At 50.8% G+C, this 21,736-nt stretch overlaps 1 protein-coding gene across 1 annotated transcript in view; it reads left to right on the top strand.

Moving 5' to 3' along the window:
- Positions 1-12,257: 12,257 nt before the first annotated feature.
- MINDY4 (MINDY lysine 48 deubiquitinase 4) overlaps positions 12,258-21,736 on the top strand; it is a 97,991-nt gene continuing 88,512 nt past the window's right edge. The window contains exons 1-3 of the mRNA XM_090287051.1: positions 12,258-12,393; positions 16,347-16,466; positions 20,610-20,845. Of these exons, the coding sequence (XP_090143177.1) occupies positions 12,331-12,393; positions 16,347-16,466; positions 20,610-20,845 (419 nt within the window). The 5' untranslated portion in view covers positions 12,258-12,330. The remainder of the gene's footprint in view (positions 12,394-16,346; positions 16,467-20,609; positions 20,846-21,736) is intronic.

Genomic DNA, 21,736 nt, shown 5'->3' with positions numbered 1-21,736 from the left:
AGGTTACAGATGAGGAGGGGGGAAGGTAGGGTTAGGTTGATGGTCATCTTTGTCTGGCTGTGACTGACTGAGAGTCAGTGAGAAGGTCTAGCTCAGGACTACTTAAAAGTGGGTGTCCACGGATGATGTCAGTTTGTAAACTTTGGGCTATTGGTCTTTCATAAATACAGAAATTGAGAGCAAGCATATGGAAAACGTTATGGTAATTGAGAGAATATTTTTAGTAATAAAAATGCAAACCTGTATTTTGTGTATCTTTATAATTTTTTTCTTGATATCAGTTTTCATGGTAGTTCTCAAAAGTGTTGGCCTACAGCTGAATGACAGTAATAAGGAAAAAGTACTGGTCCTTCACCTCAGATGAGAAGCTCTGCTCTCTGGGTCTCTTCCCCAGAGATGCTGATGTAATTGGTCTAGGAAGCATGGGCCCTGTGTGGTTCCCAAGCTTCCCAGGTGACTCTAAAGGAGCAGCCGGGATTGAGAACCCTGTTGTCCCAGGCTAGCAGCATCGGCATGAGCATTACCGGGTCCTTGTTAGAAATGTAAACTCTCGACTCCACCCCGCATCTACCAAATCAGGAAGTATGGAGGTTGGGCATAGCCAATCTGTGCTGTTAAAAGATTATGCTGATGCACACTCAAGTCTGGGAACTATTACCTTCAACTAAGGCCCTGAAGGTCAGGGTGTGTTCACCTCCCAGCGCTGCTCAGGGCTTGGCCCCATAGGCCCAGATGTGTGTGTGCTGAGCTGGGGAACACACTGACCTGCAGCCCCACTCTGAGAGGCACACCACCCAGGCTTCAGGTTGAAGCGGAGGGCAAACGTCCCCTTTGTACTCTTGTAAAGAAGGTGCTCTCTCTCTCCTTTCTCTGTGACGAGAAATCCAACATCGCCCAGTTTTTACTGTTGTCACTTGCTTATTTGTTGAACCCGTCATTTGTTGAACAAATGCGTTTTGATCTCTCTCTGCGTGCGGATGCGGTGAGGGTGCAGGGACCCTGGGTTGAAGGGAAGGTGCTGATGGACAGGCGATTGGACGTGGGTGGGCAGGATATGGCACGTTCGTCATGCTGGTTCTGGCCCTGCCTCTCTGTGTGACTCTGGCCAGTCACCCTCCTGCTCTTATCTATAAAATGGGTGAAGTTTGGACTCTGAAGGTTCTTCTAGTTCTAGTGACTTTGGCTTCTAAAGGAGAGCAGGTGACTGAGGCAGAGTGGGCGCCATAGGCACGCAGTGAGTTAGTAGTTCTTCATCATTGTTAGGTGAGTGGGGAATGGATGGATGATGTAATAACTCATGTGCAAATGAAGAGATGGACCAATGAAGGAACATGAGGATGAGTGTGAGATCTTCCTGGGGGACAAGAGAGGTGGTGTGTGTGTGTGGTCCTGAGGTTTGAGCAGTAGGGACATATCAAGTCTTGCAGCTCTGCTGTCCTATGCCCTGGTCCCCTAACCGCATAGCGGAGCAACCAGGCCGTCTTAGCAGCCCAAGAAATCAGAGCCCTGGAGAGCTCCAGGCAGGATCAACTCTAAGTCAACCAATCCTACTTCCTCTCTGGGCGGGACATTCCCTCTGCAGATCCCCACCAGCCAAGCACCCAGCTTCTGCTTGGACAGTTCCTCCTTTCTCACCAACTTTGGGACTTTAGGCCACCTGCCTTGACCATCAAGACCCCAGTGATCTCCCCCAGCCCTGTGTTCCCACAGCCCCCCAAGTCTGAGCCACCTCCTCTAGCCCTTCCTCTCTTTCCAGCCTGGACTCCTCTCAGCTGCCCCCCCAAATACTTTTAAATTTTATTTCTAATAATAAGAAATCCACAAATACATCCTCATTATTAACAAATACAAATGGAGATGTGGTACATTTCCCAAGTTCGCTGTTACTGCAGTTACTGACGGTGCCTCTTTGTGCCACGTGTACAAGTGTTTCCCTGGGTCCACACTCGAAAGTGGGACTGCTGACTTGGAGGACGCAGACACTTTGTATTTTAACAGATGCCGCGGCACTGCCCTCCGGGTGCTTACTACCTGGCACCTGCAACTCCCAGTGCGTCTTCCCTGTGCCTGCAGCAGTAATGATCAATCTGCATTTTGCTAATCCGATAAACAGGAAGGGGAATGGCACCCCGGCTTTCATTTGCATTTCCCTGATGACTCATAAGGCCGAGCCTATTTCCATGGGGTGATTGGCCATTTGCAGAGGAAAAGCTAATAGAATGAACGAGTATTAATGAAGATACTGCTGAAGAGGGAGAAGAGGGAGTGGTTCAGGGAAGATCGTTCCTGGGCTGGTTCAGGAGTGATGCTCATGGGACTGGAACCTGGCTGGGGTGCAGAATGAGGAAGGCGGACCCCGAGAATAAGCGAATCACACAGAGACAAGGCTGTGACCTGAACCCAAGGCCTCCTCAGCTTGTGGGGTCTCACCCTAACTGGATGTCCCTTGCTATCGGAACTGTCACTACCTGAGCTGGGGAACTTGAGTTTTAGTTATCTATGGTTGCATGACAAACTACCCCAAAGGTCATGGTTAAGACAACAACAATCACTTTTTTGCTTATGTTTCTGTGATCTGGGGAAGTCTCAATGCCCAGATCCATGAGTTGTCTGCGGGGCTGAGACATTCAAGAAGGCTTCTTCATTCACATGCCCACAGCCTGGGCTGGGATGGCTGAACCAGCTGGGCCCTGAGTGGGGGGCATCTCTCTGGGGCCCCTTCAAGTAGCTTAGCTCAGGCTTCCAAACAACATGGCAGGTTCAGAAAAGTAACACTTTTTTCTTTTTTTTAATGGCAGCTAGTTGCCCCCAGAATGCAGAAGAGGAAGCTGCCAGGTCTTTTTAATGTCTGTACCCAGAAGCCTTAGAATGTCCTCGATGCCTCATTCCATCGGCTGAACCAGTCACAGGGCCAGGGAAGGTGAAACGCACTTTACTACTTGGTGGGGGACTGGCAAGGGCCATTGCAAGAGAGCAGGCAGGCTGGGAGACACAGTCTACCTGCCACACAACGGAAATCCTCTGGAAACAGATTGAGAGAAAAGAGGAGACTTCAATCTAAGAACACGGGGTGTCTCAGAGAAGCCCGGCCAGGGAATGCGGTGGGGGAAGGGTGTGGATTGGAAAACTCATCAATGACTCAGGCTACATCTCCCTGGTCTCGCTCTCTCGGGGTACCGTGGCCTTGCTCTCTCGGGGTACTGTGGCCTCGCTTGCTTGGGGTACCATGGCCACCCCTGCACAGCAGCTGCCTTTGCCTCGCCCTGCTCATGCACTCTATGTGCTGCCCCTTGCCACTCCCGCCCAGGAGAGCACCCTTAGCCCCCCTAGTCCTCACCGTCCTTGACTTTTTGTGAATCCCAGTTCCAAACCCCAGAGTCCAGCTGGCCCAGGCTGGGGCAGGTTTCCTCCCAAATGTGGAAAATGAAGCTCAGAGACTTGGAAGGTGTCGCCCAGTGAGTGCTGGTAAGTGGCAGACCCAGGTTTCCAGCCCTGAAATCTCCTTGGCTCCCTGCGAAGGCTCACTCCAGGCTTCTCCTGAGTGCCGCCCATCCACCCCCCCACAAGCCCCTGTCAGGGTCAGACCTGCGGGAGTTGAGTGGGGCTGGACCTCACAGCCAGGGGCCCTCTTAATCAGCAGCCTCCTCTGGTCCCTGCTGGGGTGGGGGCACTTTAGTGGTGTAATTCATCTAGAGTGAAGGGCTTCAGCCACCCCAGCAGGCTTTCTGCCTTCCCACTCTAGGTCCTGAACTCTGGGGCACCCCTTCGCCCCCCTCCCCCCAACACACACCACTCCCAGGAAGCAGTGCATGTCTCCGGCAGCTCCGATGAGACGGCTCGCTGTGACTCTCTGGGGTCTGGCTGCCCGGCTGCCATGGCACACCCAGGGCTGTCTCTGACCTCCCACATTCCCCTCTACTCCATGCAGAAACCTGGCTTTTGGCCCTACAGTTACCTGCAGCGCCTCCTGGCCCTGCCCAGGGCTGGCCTGCTTCCAGGAACCTCTGTGCTTCGGGTCCTCAGAGCCTTCTTCTTTCCTGTAGGGCCTTGGCTGATGGTGACCCACCCTCAGCATAGGGGACGCTGCTCATTCGGGTCCCCCTGGAGTCAGGACTCCTGTAAGTACTCGCCAGGGCAGCCCCTTCTCCTGGAGAGACATGGCGGCCAAGGGGCCATAAACTTGGGGCTTCAGATGGTGTCTCAGCTCTGCGGGAGCAGGGCCCAGACTGGTATCTGTTGATATTTTTAGGTCGTGTAATGTAATTCCACCTTGAATTTGCATAGCTTTTTTTTTTTTCTTTTTGAAGTCCTGTCCCATCAACCCAAACCTTACCAGTGCCTCTTCCCACCTCGGTGTGGATCAGCCAAAGCCTTCTTCTCATTCCCCAAATGTAAACGGGGCCTCCTCAGGCCACTCCAAGACCCACCAGTGAGCAGTCCACACAGACAGCCCCCTCCCCCAACGGAAACATGACTCCCGAGATGAATGAAGCCTCTTAATCCTCCCAGACGCCTGAATCACCTCGGCTGTGTGAACAGTGCAGAGAGGAGACGCCCCAGCAGGGATGTGCGTGGAGCAGCTTATTAGCATATCCGCCAGTCTGTAGGCATCTTGAAGGGACCTGGCAGCTTACACCAGCCTAGCCGGAGCCGTGCCAATTGCTGGGTTTGGTTTTAATTTATCTGCAGATGAATATCCCTCCCCAGAGGGAGAAGGAGGGGGAGTACACAGTCTCTTTTTAATTATTTGGGGCATGATTTACAGAGCCCTCTGGATGATGTTCAGGCCTCCAGTGTGTGTCTTTTCCTTCTCCACTGCTCTTCCACAATTATACCCACAAGAGGTCGTCCAGGGCCTGGGCTGAGCCCACCCGCCCTCTGCTGCAGCTCCCTCTCCTTGGCTTTGCATCCCTCTGCCTCGTGAACAGAGCTTTGGCAAGCACCGCTGAGCCCAGTCCTAGGCATGGGTGGCGGTGGCCCCAGGGTGGCAGCCTCATGCCCCTGCAGAAGTGTGAGGTCCCCCAGGAGCTGCTTCCACACTCAGCCCCGTCACTGGGCATTGAAGGTAAGTCTGATGGGTCACTCCTCCTGTCTAGTGCCCCCAATGACTCCCGCCTCACTCACAGGAAGAGTCCAGGCCTTACAAGGACCCATGGGGTTCTCCATGTATGGGTATGCATGCCCATGTGCACACCCACAGGTCTCCATGAACAACACATGCACCACTCACACACCTGCAGGCACATGTCCCTGTGCGCACACACACAGACCCTCACATGAACAATACACACATACAGACATGTGCAAACACACACAGATGCCTGCATGAACAACTCACACACACAGACACACAGATGCCTGCATGAACAACTCTCTCACACACACACACACACGATCCCTGGAACTTGCCGGGCACCCTCCCATCTCAGGGCCGTCACTCTGGCTGTTCCTTGCCTCAAGTGTCACCTCCTGGAGGCCTCCCTAGCCGCACTGCGGTGGACTCTGGTGGGGCCCCCCAGGGCCCGACTGCCTGCTCCTGCTGTCTTCACGGAAGGACAGCCGTCCGACTTGCAGCATTCCTCTGCCTCTCCCTTTCCTCTGCTGGGCAGCCCGCAGCCGCTGACTGACAGACTGGGGGCGGGGGTGGGGGGGAGGAGGGACAAAGACAACAAGGGAGGCTGACAGTGTGCCATGCACGCCCCAGAGCTCCCTGGGGACTGGTCTGAAGCCAGGATCCCACTGACACCATGTCCATTCCGCCTGTGCTGCCCGTGTTCCTTCAGTTCATATGCACGAACCCCCCCTGAACCCCCCAACTGGGCTCCTGGTCTGGGTGAGACTCACGCTGTTAAGCCTGTGAACCCCGTTGCTTACACACCTCCCCCCACTGCCCACTGCACTCCTGGCTTTATCGTTCCTAACTTATCATCTTCTAATATAGGGTTTCACTTATTTCTTTCATATTCTGTTTTTTTTTTCTCCCAACTTAGAAGGCAAAGTCCTACTTAGAAGGCAGAGTTTTATCTGTTTTGTTCAGTTTATTGCCAGCACACAATAGGTGCTCAATAAACAGTGATCTTATGATCACCCGTATTTTATAGACCCACCCAGATTCTAAAAGCTCAGTCATGATGCTTTCATGGCAGAGCAGGGATTCAAACCCAGGTCTGTCTGTCTGTCTGTATGTCTATGGAGTTACGCAGATTCTGTAAGCCACCTTTCTGCCCCCTCCACCTGGTGTACAGAAATTCAACTGGGCATAAGCACATGAGTCACCTGCACTCGCCACTACTCCATCTGCTTTGTAGGTGTGATGGCACAGCTAGGGTGGAATCCCAGACTGTCATTTCCTCCCTGTGTGGCTGTAGGCAGATTCCTTAACCTCTCTGAGCCTCAGCTCTCACATCTGTAAAATGGGAATACTTTGAATTACTCAGCAAAATTATCGAGCACCTAGAATGTGCCAGGCACTGCGCCAGGTGTTGGGGAGAGACACAGTCCTGCCTCCGTGGAGGGGGTGTACAATATTTGGCTGCCTGAAAGCCAAATGCTGGGCTCTCTTAATGGATTTCCTGAAGCTTTCTGCCTTTGCTGCTGCTGTAGAAAAGACTTCGCTGCTCTGTGGTATTGCAGGACAAACAAGCAGTTATGCCTTTTGAGGTCTAAAACGAACACTATAACTCCAGGGGAGAGGCGGAGTGGGTATTGTGCTGTCCAGCAGAATTGATAGCCCACATCTTTCTCAGATCCAGGAGTTCTCAGTCCAAAGAAAAACACATTGCTTTCTTTTCAGCAGACTGGGTAGCCTAACAATGGCGGGAAGTTGATTTCCCACCAAATTACAGAGGTGCACCCGCTCTGTCTGTAGCCACGCGGCCCCGGTGGGTCTCAGCTGGGTTGGCCTCTCCAGCAACTGCAACAGAGTAAGTATTCCAGGTCATGTTCCAAATGTACCCCTTCCTCTTGCACAGCCTCCTTTGCTCCTGGTCCTCCCTGTCCCAAAGAAGAGGCATTGGGGACCTGGCATGTGACATCTTGTTTATTGGGACCCATCCTGCTTCCCCAGCCTCCTGTCCATTGAGCCTGCGCCCCTCCACAGCCCAGCCTTCCTGATCTGGCCACATCCCTCCTGCCCTTGTTCCCTTGATCACGCGAGTCCCTCTGTCGGGACCATCAGCCCCTCCTCATGGCCCTGCCCCCAGCCCTTCTTGGGCACCTCTGCCTGTGGAAACCCCTCCGAGCCCATGCTCGCCACTGCAGGAGCCCTTGCTGGCTCTCTTGGGGTGTGCTCATTCCCTCTCCCTGTGCTTGTCCTGGCTGTGCTATCTCCCAGAAGCCACCAGCCACACACCCATGTCACGGGCCTACCTCTGCCAGAGCATTTTTTGTGTCAGGACTAAAGAGAAACCCAGAAGTTACCTTCTCTGTTGCCACTGACCTCCTAGGGGTCCTCCAGCCCCTCACTGACCTCCTCCTGGAGTCCTCCTGCTCTGAGAGCTGGAGTCCACCCTCCAGGCACACAGTGTGGCCCCTGGATGCCAGCAGGGTGGGGCTTCTCCTCTGCTCACTGGGCATGCGCTGAATTAAATGGAAAGAGTCCTGACAATGACTGGACACCTCCAGCACTTACCTTGGGCCAGGCACTGGGCTGAGTACTTAACATACGGGAAGCTCATTGAACCTCCACACTCACCTTCCTTTTGTACAAGAGGGAACAGGCAGAGAGAAGGAGCTTAGGTAAGCAGCCAGGTTCGCATACCAGCATTGAAATCCAGGCAGCAATGCCTTTGACCTCTACTTTCTACAGCCCCCTGTGCTAGAGCAATGGGGAGCACTACCGAGGGCCGAGGTCTCCAGGGCTGCTTCCTGGAGCAGGGACCTGTGACCAGTGACAGTTTGCTGATCAGGCAATGGCTACTTGGATGCTTGTTGCAAATGCAGGATCTCAGGCCCCACTGGCTCAGAATCCATAGTTTAACAAGCTCCCAGGTGACTCACGTGCACACTGGTTTGGGAATACCTAGTGTCTGGGTCCCAGGCTGAAATCCAGTGCTCAGGACCCACAGAGACAGGAGGGTTCTGGCTTCCTAGAGGCCCTGCCTGTCCAAGAGTTTCCAGATTCCTCAGGGTGCATCTGCTCACAGCTTCTCTGCTAGGTGAGGCCTGGCAGAGCTTCACTGGGCCAAAAGATGGGCTGAGCGCGGAGATTTCTTTTCTGAGGACTCAGCTCCTCTGCCCGAAGCTTTCTGCCCTGCCCTGCCCTGCCCTGCCCTGCCCTCTGGTGGCCGCAAGGAAACATTGCCAGCTCTCCTGGCCCCATCTCTGCAGCCAGGACCGGGAGGCCCAGCTGATGGTGGGAGAAGGAAGACTTGCCTGTTGATGACTTCTGACGTAAGACACGCCCCCCGCCCCCAAAGAGCACAATGGAAGCAGTTTAGAAACACTGGGCTTTAGTGGAAGAATAGCAAGTGGAGGCTGCCCTTTTCCCTGGGTGAGGGGTGCTGGCTCACGCCTTCTCCCCACCACTGCCCTTTTGGGCACACCTTGCCAGAAGCTGCTCAGAGCAGGAACATGGGCCGGAGAAGAGAAAGAGTCTGGAGTGTAGCAAGGACATGCAGGCAGGAGGTCTCTGCACTGCTTCAGGGAGCCCCATGTGGTGGCTGCAGGATGTGAGGCGACATCCAGGTTGTGGAGGGCGTCTGGCTGTGTTGGGGCCTCCTCCGGGGATGGCTGCGTTTGCTTTGGGACGCTGATCGGTGGAGGGTGGGCTGGGGCTGGACACCAGGAGCTGGAAGCTCCACGAGGGGCCCATGCTACCGTTCAGAGGGCACAAGGGGCTTCATGTGGGCCAGGCTCGGTGGAGAAAGGCAGACACCTCCCATATCCCAGAGAGAACGCGTCAGGGCCGGCTGCAGTGCGAGCTGACTGGCTGTGTGGCCCAGGAGGTCTTGGGACGCAGACCATCATAAAGGTTCTAGGGACATGACCCTGGGCCTTCCCAAAGGTCTGGGAGCCTGTATTCTTGGACATATGGATGGAGCAGCCTGAATCCCTGCCCTGCTGGCCTGGTTAGGCTGACCTCTCCCTGAGGCTCCATGCTCAGCTGGTCCATAGTAAGCTGGACTCATAGGTGCTCTGGGGGAGCTGCCTCAAAATCTCTGGTTCCTCTCCACTGAAGGCCAGATGGTAGAGCCTTCCGCTCCCTCCTTCCCTCCCTCCCTCTCCTCCTTCCTTTTTTCCTGCCTCTCTACCTGTCACAGACTCCAGCCAGCAGGGTCCACGGCATTGTGGATGTGACAAACAAAATCACACAGACTCTATGAATCCTGTGAAGAAAAGGGACAGAGCGCCCACTCTCTAGGTGAGAGAGCACCCCAACTCTTGCCTGGACAGGCTTTTATTGCTTTCAGAGTGGGTTACCTTAAACAAAGCCATAACTCATTATGCTAAAGGCAAGGTCGCTTTAGATGATTATTCCTTACAGAAAAGCATGTCATGCATCCAAGGGAGTGATAAGAATGGGTGGGCTAGTGCTATCCTGTCCTTGAAACAGCTCAGAATAGTCCTCAAAAAAGTATTTTAAAATTGTACATTAAGCATTTGTTGTTTCCAACTCAGGGTGAGGGAGTTTTAGCAAAAGCAAGCTTCAAAGCAGCCTAGATACAAAGCAGGCCTGACTCCCACGGGAAAGCCGGTCTGCGGGCCCGGCTCCTGTGTGCGGCCTTGCCCCTGTCAGTTTTCTGAACCAGGGCTGAGCTGCATTCGCCATTGCCATGTGGACTGGTTCCCTATATCTACCTGCCTTCAAGTCACATCTATCTATCATCTATCATCTTTCCTTTTTCCCTCTATTGTCTATACTTGTGACTATGTTATTTATCCATCCATTCATCCAAACATCATCCATCAATCCATTCATTTATCCATCCATCATCCTCCATCATCCATCTTTTCTTCTTCCCTCTATTGTCTATATCTGTTGTGACTGTATTACATGTAGTGGCATGAACCCACCACCCAGCCTGAGTATTCAGATATGATAAAGATTTACATGTGCTTCTCCCCTATTCCTTGCCCTCTGTCACTTGATGTAATCGCTAATATGAATTTTACCATTCCCTTGCTTCTAAAAATAGTTTTAATCACATATTTATGTATGTCTAAACAGTCTATTATTTAGTTTTAGTCACCTATGAACTTTATAATGAGTAATTTACCCTATATTATTTTCTAGGATTTCATCACTCAATATTATAACATTGCTACATTATCTGGCTAATTCATTAATTCATCTACCTATCCAACTAAGTTTATTGAATGTACAGCTCACGCTTGGGCCTCCTGTTCTTCCTGGGGTTCAGGTAGAGGGAACCCACATGGAATTAGAGAGGAAGGTTCCTACAATTGATCTGGTCCAATTTCCCTGACCATTTTCCCACTGGGGAAGCTGAGGCGGCGACCTTTTGTGATCCAGAGGTCATTATGATCCGCTCTAGTCTGGATATCTACCATGCAGTGCTGTGTCATCCTGCCTCACTGCTTAAGCCAGGTGGCCGCCTGAGGACCGTAGTCATGCCTCGGCTCTTTGTCCTACATGGTGAGGAAGCATGGGTTCTCCTGGGTGGCCGTGGAGAGGAAAGAGGTGGAGCAGGCTGTCCTGGGCACTGGCTTTGACATCAAGTGGTTCCTGCATAGCCTCTGGACCTGCTCTATCACCAGTGCTGCCAACACAGTTCTGCTTCATTGTTGCCCGTGGGAGGCCTGGGCTCTGAGCCAGGAGGCCCGGCCAGAGGCCCGGCCAGGCTGGGAGGCCTCGGCCCATCCAACTGCAAGGGAGGGGGTTGAAAGGCGTAGCGTCCAACAGGCCCTGCTTTCAACACTAACATTCTATCTTCTGAAATTCTGAGGTTGAAACATCCTTGGTTTAGAATTCTAAGTTTCCAACATACCTAACTCTAGGGTCATAGCAGTGACTATTCCATTTTCTAGTACACTAAGCTTGACGGTTGTCTTCAGATGTTATCTGATGCTCATGCAACTGTTGAGCACCCAGGGACATGGTTGCAGTCTTTACCCAGAATGTTTAAGACAAGGAAGCCTCTAAACAGAGGAGTTTCGGTAAGTGTTTCACAACCAGCTCTAAAATGCAAAAAAATAAAAATAAAAAGTGGATGATAGATGGTTTATGGAGAGTGCCGCTTTCCACGGTGTAGATGCTCCCACTGTAGTTGATCTCAGGCTCCCAGTGGTTGAACAACTGCCCCCCCCAAACTTCCTAAGAATTTAACAATTGGCTAAGCACATCTCTGCCTCTAAACTAGATTTAGCAAATAAAAATACAGGATTCCCAGTTAATTGAATTTCAGATAAAATAATTTTGTTTTAGCATAAGTGTGTCCTCAAATTGCACAGGACATGCTTATCCTAAAAAAGTATTAATTGTTGATCTGGAATTCAACTTTAAATGGGTGTCCGTATTATTATTACACATCCATTAGAGAGTATTTGTAGCTGGAACACAAGGTGCTGTGGTTGGAGGGTCCTGTTGTCTCCTGCAGCTCTGGCCTCCTCTTTCTCCACTCAAGTGCTGGTACACAGCACTGCGTGTCCCAAGGAACCACTGCCTGTAGAGGGGATAGATGCCTAGAGATTGGGAGCCTGCGTAGTGTAGGACGCTTGCTTCACTAGTGTGATTGTAAGAGGATTGTAGATGGATGCATAACTTTTCAGTTGTGTGTTTGTTTTAATGTGTATTAAAGATTTAGCCAACACACCCAACATGTGATTTTGTATGTACAATGCTTGGGAAAGCGGGCACTGACTGGGGTAGGGATGGTCCTTTAATTTCAGTGCGGAGTAGGCAGAGCCCGGGGCTTCCGTGCCCCTCACAGTCCAGGCGAGCCAAGGTCAGCGGGCCTCAGGCGACCCCAGGAGCCAGCTGGATGCTGCCGGTGAACCTAGGGGCCACGTGGCTGTGGGTCCCCCCCCCGCCCCCCCCCCCAGGATCGAGGATGCAGGCACTTTCCCCATTGCCTGTCTTGGGAAATGCAGACTCAGATTGGAGTGGTGACTTGTTCTAGGCCACCCAGACGGGTAGGGTCAGAGGCGGGACCCCAGCTGGGACCCCAGGGCTTCTGCCTCGTGGAAGGTGCCTCCCGCTCCCTGCGTGCAATTAGAGACGCCCCGCCCCTTCCCGCGGCCCTCCGCAGCGGCTCCGGGGAAGGGGCGGGGCCTCCGGGACACCGTTGCCAACGGCAACGCGGCCGTGCTGGCCAACGGACCCAGAGGTCTGGGGCTGCGCGGCCAGGCCTCGTGGGCAGGAGCGGCAGCATGGACAGCCTCTTCGTGGAGGAGGTGGCCGCCTCCCTGGTCAGGGAGTTCCTCAACAGAAAGGTACGTGGCGCGCCCTCCGCAGCGCGGGGCAGTTGCACTAATGTGGGGGCGCCCCGGAGCGCCCTTGTTCCCCCGGCTCCTTCCGGGAGGGAGACCTTCCCCTGCCCGCTGCTTGCCCCGGAGATGCCCGACAGCAGCGCTGCTTTCCCGGGCCGGGGTAGGGGGACTACATTTCCCAGGAGCGCTTTCTGGCCCCGCGCACTTCCTGCAAGCGGTACTGCAGCCGCCCTCCCCGGGCTAGACCCCTCCCGGCTCGGCGGTGGCGGGATGGGACGTGGCCCCGGGGCAATGGCCCAGCGCCTTCTCCGTGACGAGCCCAGCCCGAGACTCTGTGCCGCCAGGAAAAACGGCCCCCAAAAGGGAGCCCAAAGGGCTAGAAAGGTTCTTGACAGTCAGACCCTCCAGTCCCGTTCATCGGTTCAGTCGTTGCAGGGGGTTTTGTTTAGAAGTTCTGTTGTATTGTCCCAGGAGAGTTTTTAGAGCGATCGAAGGTTGGAGAGGTCCTTGGCTGCCCTCTGTCCAGGCAGTGGGGGTGAGGGCACCCCGGGAAAGAGGTGGCTGGAGGTCATGGTGAAGGAGAGCGTAGGGACAGCACTCATTACTCCTACACAGTGACGGAAGGCTGGCCACCTGCCCTGTGTCTTGAGTCCATGTGGTGTCTTGGAAGCTGGCGATGAGCGCTTGTCTGGGTTAAAACACACACACAAACACAAACAAAATAAACAATGTTTTGAATGGCGGAAAGGGGAGGGACTTTGGAATCAGAGCAGATCAAATATCCGCCACTAGCTAGCAGTGTGAGTTTGGGCATGTTTCTCCCGGCCCTGAGTCCCTTACCTGTAAAACAGGAATAAGAAGACTTGCCCTTGGCAGATTTAGAATGAGGATCAATAATAATACAGGGGTAGCTCCCAAGCATTGCATGGCGCACACAGTAGGTATTCAACATTGTCTTCTGCACATCTCTGAGGTGCACCTGTTTTGAAAGTCTTTGTTTGCTTTTTAAACATGTATTTTTGTTAATGCGTGTTTTAAAAGGCATGTGGCTTCATTGCATCTGTTCTGTTTGCATGGCTAGTTGACTTTCCATTGCCCAGTCCCAGCCAGAGGTTGGATTATCAGTGACATGCCCTGTGAGGCTGACCACTACTGCCATTTTAAAAAGGTCTGGCCACCAAGCAGAAGTCTCAGATTTGCATGTTTTTTGAGTACAAACGAAGTCCCAAGTCCTCACCTGATACCCAAGGCTGCCCTTGACCTCAGCCTACCATCTCAGTCTCACTTCTGGCTTCTTCCTCACGGTCTTCCCTGTTCTACCCAAGTCCCATTTCCCTCCAGGGGTCTTCTCCGGGAGCTTCAGTTGGAATGACAGGCTCAGCTTATCTGGTTAGCTCACTGACACTCCTGTTATAGTTCATACATCTGCCTTCCTCACCTGCCAGATAGGCCCACAGAGCTGACACCTAAACCTGTTCTCTGGTTCACTTGCTTTCTTTGCCATTGCATATTTTGGGGGGTACATTAAGGCCCTGAGAGGGGAATGGGGCTGCCCACAGTCTCTCAGAAAGGCATTGACAGCTGGGACTGCAGCCCAGGTGGACTGCTTTTCTCATAGTTTTCTGCCCCCAGGGCTTGGCACAAGGCAGGGCCCCAAAGTTACAATCAAGAGAGTCCCCACCCTGGTTCGAGGTACCTTCTAGGTGCCTGTTTGTTTTCTCAAATCCTCCTTACAGTCCTGAAAGATGATTGTAATCACTCCCTTTCCTGTAAGACTATCAGGAGAGCAGGAGGTGAAGGATCGTGCCCAGGGTGAGCGGCTCAGACCATGTCACCCCTCCCCTGCTCTAGACCCTCCAAGAGCTCCCTGTTACGATTAGAAGGAAATCCCAGCAAAGGACTCGCCAGGGCCTTCAAGGCTGTCTGTGACCTGGCTCCCTGCTCCTCTTGGGACCTCATGCCTCAACCCAACGTCGTACGCAGCTACATTGGCCTCCTTGGACGCCCCAAGGGTGACCTTCTCTCAGGGAGAGTCACGACGGTCTCCTGGCGATGTCAGGATCCACCGAGGTGATCCTCCTGCCTCCCAGGTCCGCGGCCCTGCTCCTGCAGTGACCCAGTTCCACCCTACCTCCGCCACCCTTTCCCGTGACTATGCCTTGGGTTTGTCATTCCAGTACTGCACCTTGCCACAATCTCAGTACCCCACCGTCCTCATTTCTAGCTCACCCCCCCACCTCGGTAGTCCGACATAAACTATCCTTCGGCCTCACTCACGTCTCCATTCTTGTTCCTGCCACCTGGTCACAGTCCCTCAGCCCTATCGAATGTGAGCTCCCGGAGGGCCAGGACTGTGGTCTGCTCATTCTGCCTCCAGCGGCTGAACTCATGGTGTAGAGGTTCATTCCCCTCATTTCGTAGACGGGAAACTGGAAGACGGGAGTGAGCCCGTGGGGGACGCTCGGTAAGCAGCTGACTCTCTAAAGTTGCCTCCTTTGTCTCTGCTCTCCCTATTTGGTCTCCATAGTCGTGCATATTAGCAGCTGCCACCCTGTAAATTTATCCATTGTTTATGGCCTGCTTGTCATCAGAACGCCAGCTGCATGGGGACATGGGGGGACTTGGCCTTTTTCCTTCTGCATTTTCTGCCTCTAGAACAGCCTGGCACATAGTAGGTGCACTACAAATGCTTGTTAAGTGAGTGAAGATTAAGTGGGGCCGGCGAGACCGAGGACGGGCTGACTCCCGAGGGTGTTCTTGTCCCCTGCCCCGGTGATTTTCAAACACCAGTGTGCACCACAGTCCTGGAGAGTTCCGCAAATGGGCCAAGGCTTGCTGGTCTGAGCTCTTCTCCAACTGTTACCCAGCAGACGAGGGTCCTCACTGGAGATTTCCTCAGAACTTAGATGGGTGGGAAAGCCGTGGTTAACCACAGATAAATGCTCCTGCTTGCTCTTGAGTCTGACTTCTTCTTCCAGGTGATTCTCCCTATGCTCTCAGGAATGTCTACCTTTTCCCAACACATGCAGGGCTTTCTTTTTATTCTCTTTGGTTCAAGGTTGTGTTCTTACCTCTTGTTTCACAAATTTTTTTGCCCCGATTCATGGCCGACAGCAGGTTTTGTCTTACTTTCCCAGCAGCGAGAGCCTTGCCAAAATTCTGAACACAAAGGCTAGGGAGAAGTTGAGGCCCGTCTAGCACTGAGGTCTGGGTCCTTCGAGAGCAAAGGGCTCTCTTTATGCCAGACTGACTGTGTGTGAGGCATCTTTGCCTCATCCTCCACCATTTAAGGATCCCCATGGCCTGGCGCGGTGGGTGGCCAAAGCTGCTGCGCTTGGTTTTCAAATGAAGAAGCCATGCTCTAGGAGGAACTGCACTTCCCAGGGCCAGAGTGTATCTCAGCTGGGCCTCCCGGGAGTTCAAGTCCAGACAATGGGAAGTGGCTTGCTGTGGGCCGGGGGCTGGCATTGCTGACTCACAGGCTACGGCTGTCAGAAGCCCCACTAAGTGACTCCTCTGTGTGGCCGTGGGTGAATCAACCCTGGCCACGCATCTGAGAAAAGAAAGGAATGAATAGGGGTCTTTTGTTTATGTTTTTCCTTTTGTTTGCTTCTAAAGCTCCACATTCTGCGGCCCCCAGACTGGGGCCCAACCCAGGGCTCCTGAGCTAGCCTCGGGTGAGGCAGTTACCTGAACTTCCCTTTCCTTTTCTATAAACCAGCCCGACAACGCCAGCCTTACTTTGCTCAGCCCACGGGGTCATTGCAAGATTCAGAATATTAATTATGAAGATGATGTCAAGTGTGTAGGTTTTTGGTCTCCGCAATATCCTCGTGAGGAAGGCAGGATAAGAATGATCGTAATAAGCATCTGCGGTCTGTTGTTGGTACCCTGAGTCAGAGAATGGAGGGTTTTGATTTAAAATGGTAAATAATGATTCAGATTTCTTCCCTCAGGGCTTAAAGCAGACGTGTGTGACCATGGATCAGGAGCGCCCACGCACCGACCTCAGCATCAACAGCAGAAACAGCCTCCGCAAGGTTCTGCACCTTGAATTTCTCTACCAGGAGAACAAGGTGTGTGCCTTTAATGCATGGCGTGGTGTTCTGGAACTGACTTTGGCAACGTCAGAGCATGGACGGGCCCTGCCAAGCCATCAGGGATGGGCAGCAGGGGGTTGGGTGGGCCACACCTGAGGTCAGGGAGAAACAGACCCATCCGAGTGCTGGCAGATCCCAAGTGTGAGTCATATTTCCAGCCTCGGCCAGGCCCCCGGGCTGCCCGCATAGGCCTACTGCGCATGCCCAGCTATGAGACTCATTCCGAATCCAAATCGGTAACAGTTATTTCTTGTGTTCCCTCCTCCCCACTGAGGCTAATTGTAGCCAGACTTTACTTCAGAATATAGTACACTAAAATTTTCCATTCCCTGCCTGCCTAAGATTTTCCTTCCTTAGTTCTGAGTAATATCTTCCTCTGTAGTTTAGGCAGAAGCAAAATTTGGGTTCAGCTCCCCCAGGTGCATTGGGGTTGAGGATGGGTGGGGGTGGGTGAGGCTTCCCCGATGCCCTAATCCCAATCCACCCCCACCGCAAGCTTCCATAGCACCCTGTAGTTGTCTTCTGTTGTGCTTGTCCAGGTTGTAACCGAGGGTTTGTGTGGTTGCTTAATGAGGATCTGCCCACCCCACCACCTTGACCGCCGCAGGAGGCCAGAGAGGGCGCCTGTTTTGTTCACTGTTGTGTCCCCATACTTAGAGTGTGGCTTGATGACATAGTGAATAGTCACTTTGCTTTTCTGGATTACATGACTGACGGACTGACTGAATGAATAAAGCTGCCATTCTGACCTAATTGCTCTTTCTGTTATGAAGACAGAATCTTCTAATTGGATTTAGGAATGGCTCTCCAGCAGGTGTTGCCTTGTGGCAGGGCACAGTATCAGCGTTGGAAAGAAGCTAATGATCATGTAGTTTAGGATTTATTACAATTTTTTAAAAAAGGCTATAAAATGATATCCGCTACAGAAGTTCAATATGGAAAACAAAGAGCAGAAGCAGTCATGTTTGAAGTGGTGATGAAGAGATCCTGGCCTCTGGGGAAGCCCTTCAAGGCAGAGCTAAGGAGCTTTTAAGCCACTGATAGAATGGGGACCCCACCCGGGGAGCCGTGAGCCAGAGAACAGTGGCTTGTCAAGGTCCCCTAGTCAGTTACGCAGTAGGAGTGAGGCTGGAACCATATCTTCCAGTTTCCAGTTCTATCCTAGTAATGGTGGTTACGCTTCCTTTAACTATAACCCTTTTCTCAAATGAAATCTTAGCAGATTGGGTTGGTATGGGGGTGGGACACCCCCAGCCCTCCGAGGCTGTTTCTGAGACACCTGGCAGAACCGCAGGACAGCTTGAAAACCACCCCTGTACACATCATAGCCCAGGGAGGAAGTTAGGCCTGGTGTCCCTCCGTAAAGTGAAGGAATTTCAAGTGAACCTATAAACTGCAGCCAACTGGTGTCAACCTACAGGAATGTTCAGGAGGCCAGATCCTGTGCTCCCTTTGCAGGAGAAAGGGCAATGGCAGCCAGGTGAAGCCCTCTCAGAGGCGTAGGAAGGACATCCAATAGATGCCCCTCGTTCTCTGGGTCCTGGGGTACACTCGGCCCCTCCAGCTCCTGTATGCGGTCAGCTGCAGTCCTGTAGACTGGCACCAGGTGCTGGTTTCACGGAAGACAGTTTTTCCACGGACCTGGAGGGTGTGGTGGGTATGGTTTTGGGATGATTCAAGTGCATTACATTCAAGCTCACCTTCTGCTGTGCGGCCCAGCTCCTGACAGGCCCAAAAGAGTCCCGGTCCCAGTCCATGGCCCAGAGGTTGGGGACTCCTGCTGTAGGAGAAGGCTATTGATCCAGGCAGCAGATATCCAGAAATCCTCCATTTGTTACATTGTAACGCAGGAGAGTGGACTGTACATTTTAGAAAGATTTTTCCACAGTGAGTGAGACAGTTAACCAGAAAATTCAATGAACCGTTCTGGTACAGTGGGGTTTTTAATGTACATGCACCTTTACCTAGTTTTCTAGAAGTATCTTTGCCATTCAAGTTATTTTTATTTTTTTTCTATAATATAGTCTCCCTAAGGTAACTATTATCTCAAGATACTTAAGATATTTTCATCAGGTCTTGATAAGTACCCTGATTATTTGATTTATGCAGCAGTTGTTAGCTGTTATACAGTGAGTTGGAGCTTATATGTTACAGAAAAAAATACTTATTTATCTACTTACTGCATAATGACTTTGATATTCGCACAAAGCTAGTGTGAATCTAGGGAAGTCCTGAAATTTCATGTTAATTCCAGTACCTTATCTTTTCCTATTAAGTATACAATAGATAAAAATGCCTATATATTGGGTTGGCCAGAAAGTTCATTTGGTTTTTTTCTTTAAAATGGCTCTAATAGTGCTTAGTTGTCTTTAACTTCATTTGAAACAATCTTGTTAGATTGTATTGTGACAGCTGTCATATCAGTGTGCATTTAAAAAAAAAAAAATCAAAATTGGTGAATTTTTGTGCAGCCATTTTAATAGTGAAATGGAAGAAAACATGCAACATTTTTGGCATATTATGCTTTATTATTTAAAGGAAGGTAAAAGCGCAACTGAAATGTAAAAAAAGATTTGTGCAGTGTATGGAGAAGGTGCTGTGACTGATTGAATGAATCAAAAGTTGTTTGCAAAGTTTCATGCAAGAGGTTTCTTGCTGGATGATGCTCCATGGTTGTGCAGACGAGTGGAAGTTGATAGCAATCAAATTGACACATTAATTGAGAACAATCAATATTATACCACGTGGGAGATAGCTGACATGCTCAAAATATCTGAATCAATAAAAATTATTGGTAAAAATGAAAAAAGTGTCTTTTATTTTACAGAAAAAAACTAAACGGACTTTTTGGCCAACCCAATAAAATTGAGGTTTTGAGAAATGTTGTCTAGATTCACTCAATGGCTGTGCCTATTATGAACAAAATGATATGAAAAGTTATAAATTATAATTCAGGTAATCTAGGGCTCTAAATCTCTCATATTGAAAAAACAAAAGACTGAAATAAATTATATCTTTCCCTGATTCTCTTCCTTCTGAGTTTCATTTAGATTTAGACAAATATTTTTTGGGTGGCATTCCATACTAAAAAAAAATAAAAAGAGAATAAAACCGTCCCCTGATTTTGACTGCCTGATAAATCTGTTGAATTTGGTCCTAGCCCATTTGGTCGTGGGTCCTAGCCCTGGAGTTCTGCTGGGTAGATCAGGGCAATATGAAGTGGGAAGGACTTGATGTGCCCAAGGGGTCCCCCATGCCAGGCTCTCTGCTCAGTACTTTGTTGCTCTGATTGCAGACTCACCGAGTACCCCACGTCTGGCTGCACTTCCCAGGGGCCTGGTGTTTGTGGGCAAGTGGTGTGGGGGCTGACACGGACCCACAGCCTGGTCCCTGAGGCCAGCCTGTGGCTCACTGCTTGGAGAGCTCTGTCTGTCCACATTACTTAGGGGAATTTGAAAAGAAATCGGGGCTCTAATCTTTGTGATTTGGCCTTAGTAAGACTCAGTGGGGCCTGGGAATGTGTATTTAAAAAACTTCTCCTAAGGCAATATTTGGTATAGTCAGGGTTGGGAAATGCTGATTTTATTTATTTCTAAAACCAACTACTGAAGAGTTTCATTGCATCTTTTCTTTTCTTTTTTTTTTTTTTAAGATTGGGGTGTAAACCAAGTCAATCCCGACTGCCTCTCTGTGCTCTTCACAATAGCCATCTGCTGTACCGTTCCGTAGTCCCCGGAACACACAGCTAAGAGAATATTTGGGCCCCGTATATTTACGAATTTTGGAGTGACCAATCCCTAAAGGCTTAATTTTTTAAATGAAAGGGTATATATTTTACAAAGTTATTCCTAGGAGAAAAAAACACGAGGAAAGTGGAATTGAAATTGAATTGCCTGACTTAACACAAGGGATGCTAGCTCTTTTCGGGTAGAGACTTGGTCCTTGTCTCTGTCGTAACCCAGCTCTTTGCACACAGTAGGCAGTCAGTGACCGTCTCCTGAGGGAAAGTATGACTGAGAAGGTGATAATCTTATGTGAAAGAATTAAAATAGCCAGCTTTTTTCACCCTTCCTGTGAAGCTGTCTGTGCAATTAATGCCTTTTTTCCTTCCACTGATAGGCAAAGGAAAATCCTCTAAAAACGAACCTCGAACTCATTACCAGATATTTTCTGGATCACTTCGAAAATGCTACTAACAACCTCACTCAAGAAGCACCAATGCCTGCACTCTCACTTCCAAAGAAAAATAACAAAATACCACTGAGATGCTCAGAGACCACGCTGGTGAATATATACGACCTTGCAGATGAAGATGCGGCATGGCGAACGTCACTGTCAGAGACTAGCAAAGCCAGGTATCTCTTCTGGTTACACTGTGGATTAGTTTCCTCTTGCTGCTGTAACAAACTACGATAAACTCAGTGGCTGTAACAGTCAGGGTTCTCCAGAGAAACAGAACCAATAGGAACCAAGAGGATGTGTGTGTGCACGAAGAGATTTATTTTCCACTCATGTAATTGTGGGAGTTGGCAAGTCAGAAGTCTGTAGGGCGGACTGGCATGCTGGCAACTCAGGCAGGATTTCTGTGTTACAGCCTGGAGGCAGAATTACTTCTCATTGGGAAACCTCGGTTTTAGCTCTTAAGGTTTTCAACTGATTGAGTGAGGTTCACCCCGATTATCTAGGGCAATCTTCTTTACAGCAACTGATTTTAGATGTTAATCATGTCTAAAAAATACCACCAGGGCAATATGTAGGTTAGTATTTGACCAAACAACTGGGCACCGTAGCCTAGTTGACATAAAAAATTTAACCACTGCGGTGTCTTAAATCAACTCAAATTGTAATCTTGTAGTTCTGGAGGTCGGAGGTCCAGAACTGGTTTCCCTGGATGAATGGCAAGTAGGACTTGTTCCTTCTAGTGCCTTTGAGGGGAGAATCTGTTTCCTCTCCCTTTTTCAGCTTCTAGTGACCGCCACCTACATTGCTTGGCTTGTGACCACTTCCTCTGTTTTTGGGGCACATCACTCCAATGTCTGCTTCTGTTCTCACCTCTCCCACTGCTGACGCTGACCCTCCTGCCTCCTTCTAATAAGGACCCTTTTGTGATTGCATTGGTCCTGCCCAGAAAATCTAGGATAACCTCCCCACCTTAAGCTCTTTAACTGAATCATATCTACAAGACCCCTTTTCATGTAAGGTAATGTATTCACAGATTCCGGGGGCCAGGGTGTGGACATCTTTGT

This window comes from Furipterus horrens, unplaced genomic scaffold, assembly GCF_987537825.1.
Source record: "Furipterus horrens unplaced genomic scaffold, mFurHor1.1.pri manual_scaffold_9, whole genome shotgun sequence".
Classification (NCBI taxonomy): domain Eukaryota; kingdom Metazoa; phylum Chordata; class Mammalia; order Chiroptera; family Furipteridae; genus Furipterus; species Furipterus horrens.
The sequence above is the reverse complement of the archived record's forward strand: the minus strand, read 5'-3'. Positions and strand labels throughout refer to the sequence as shown.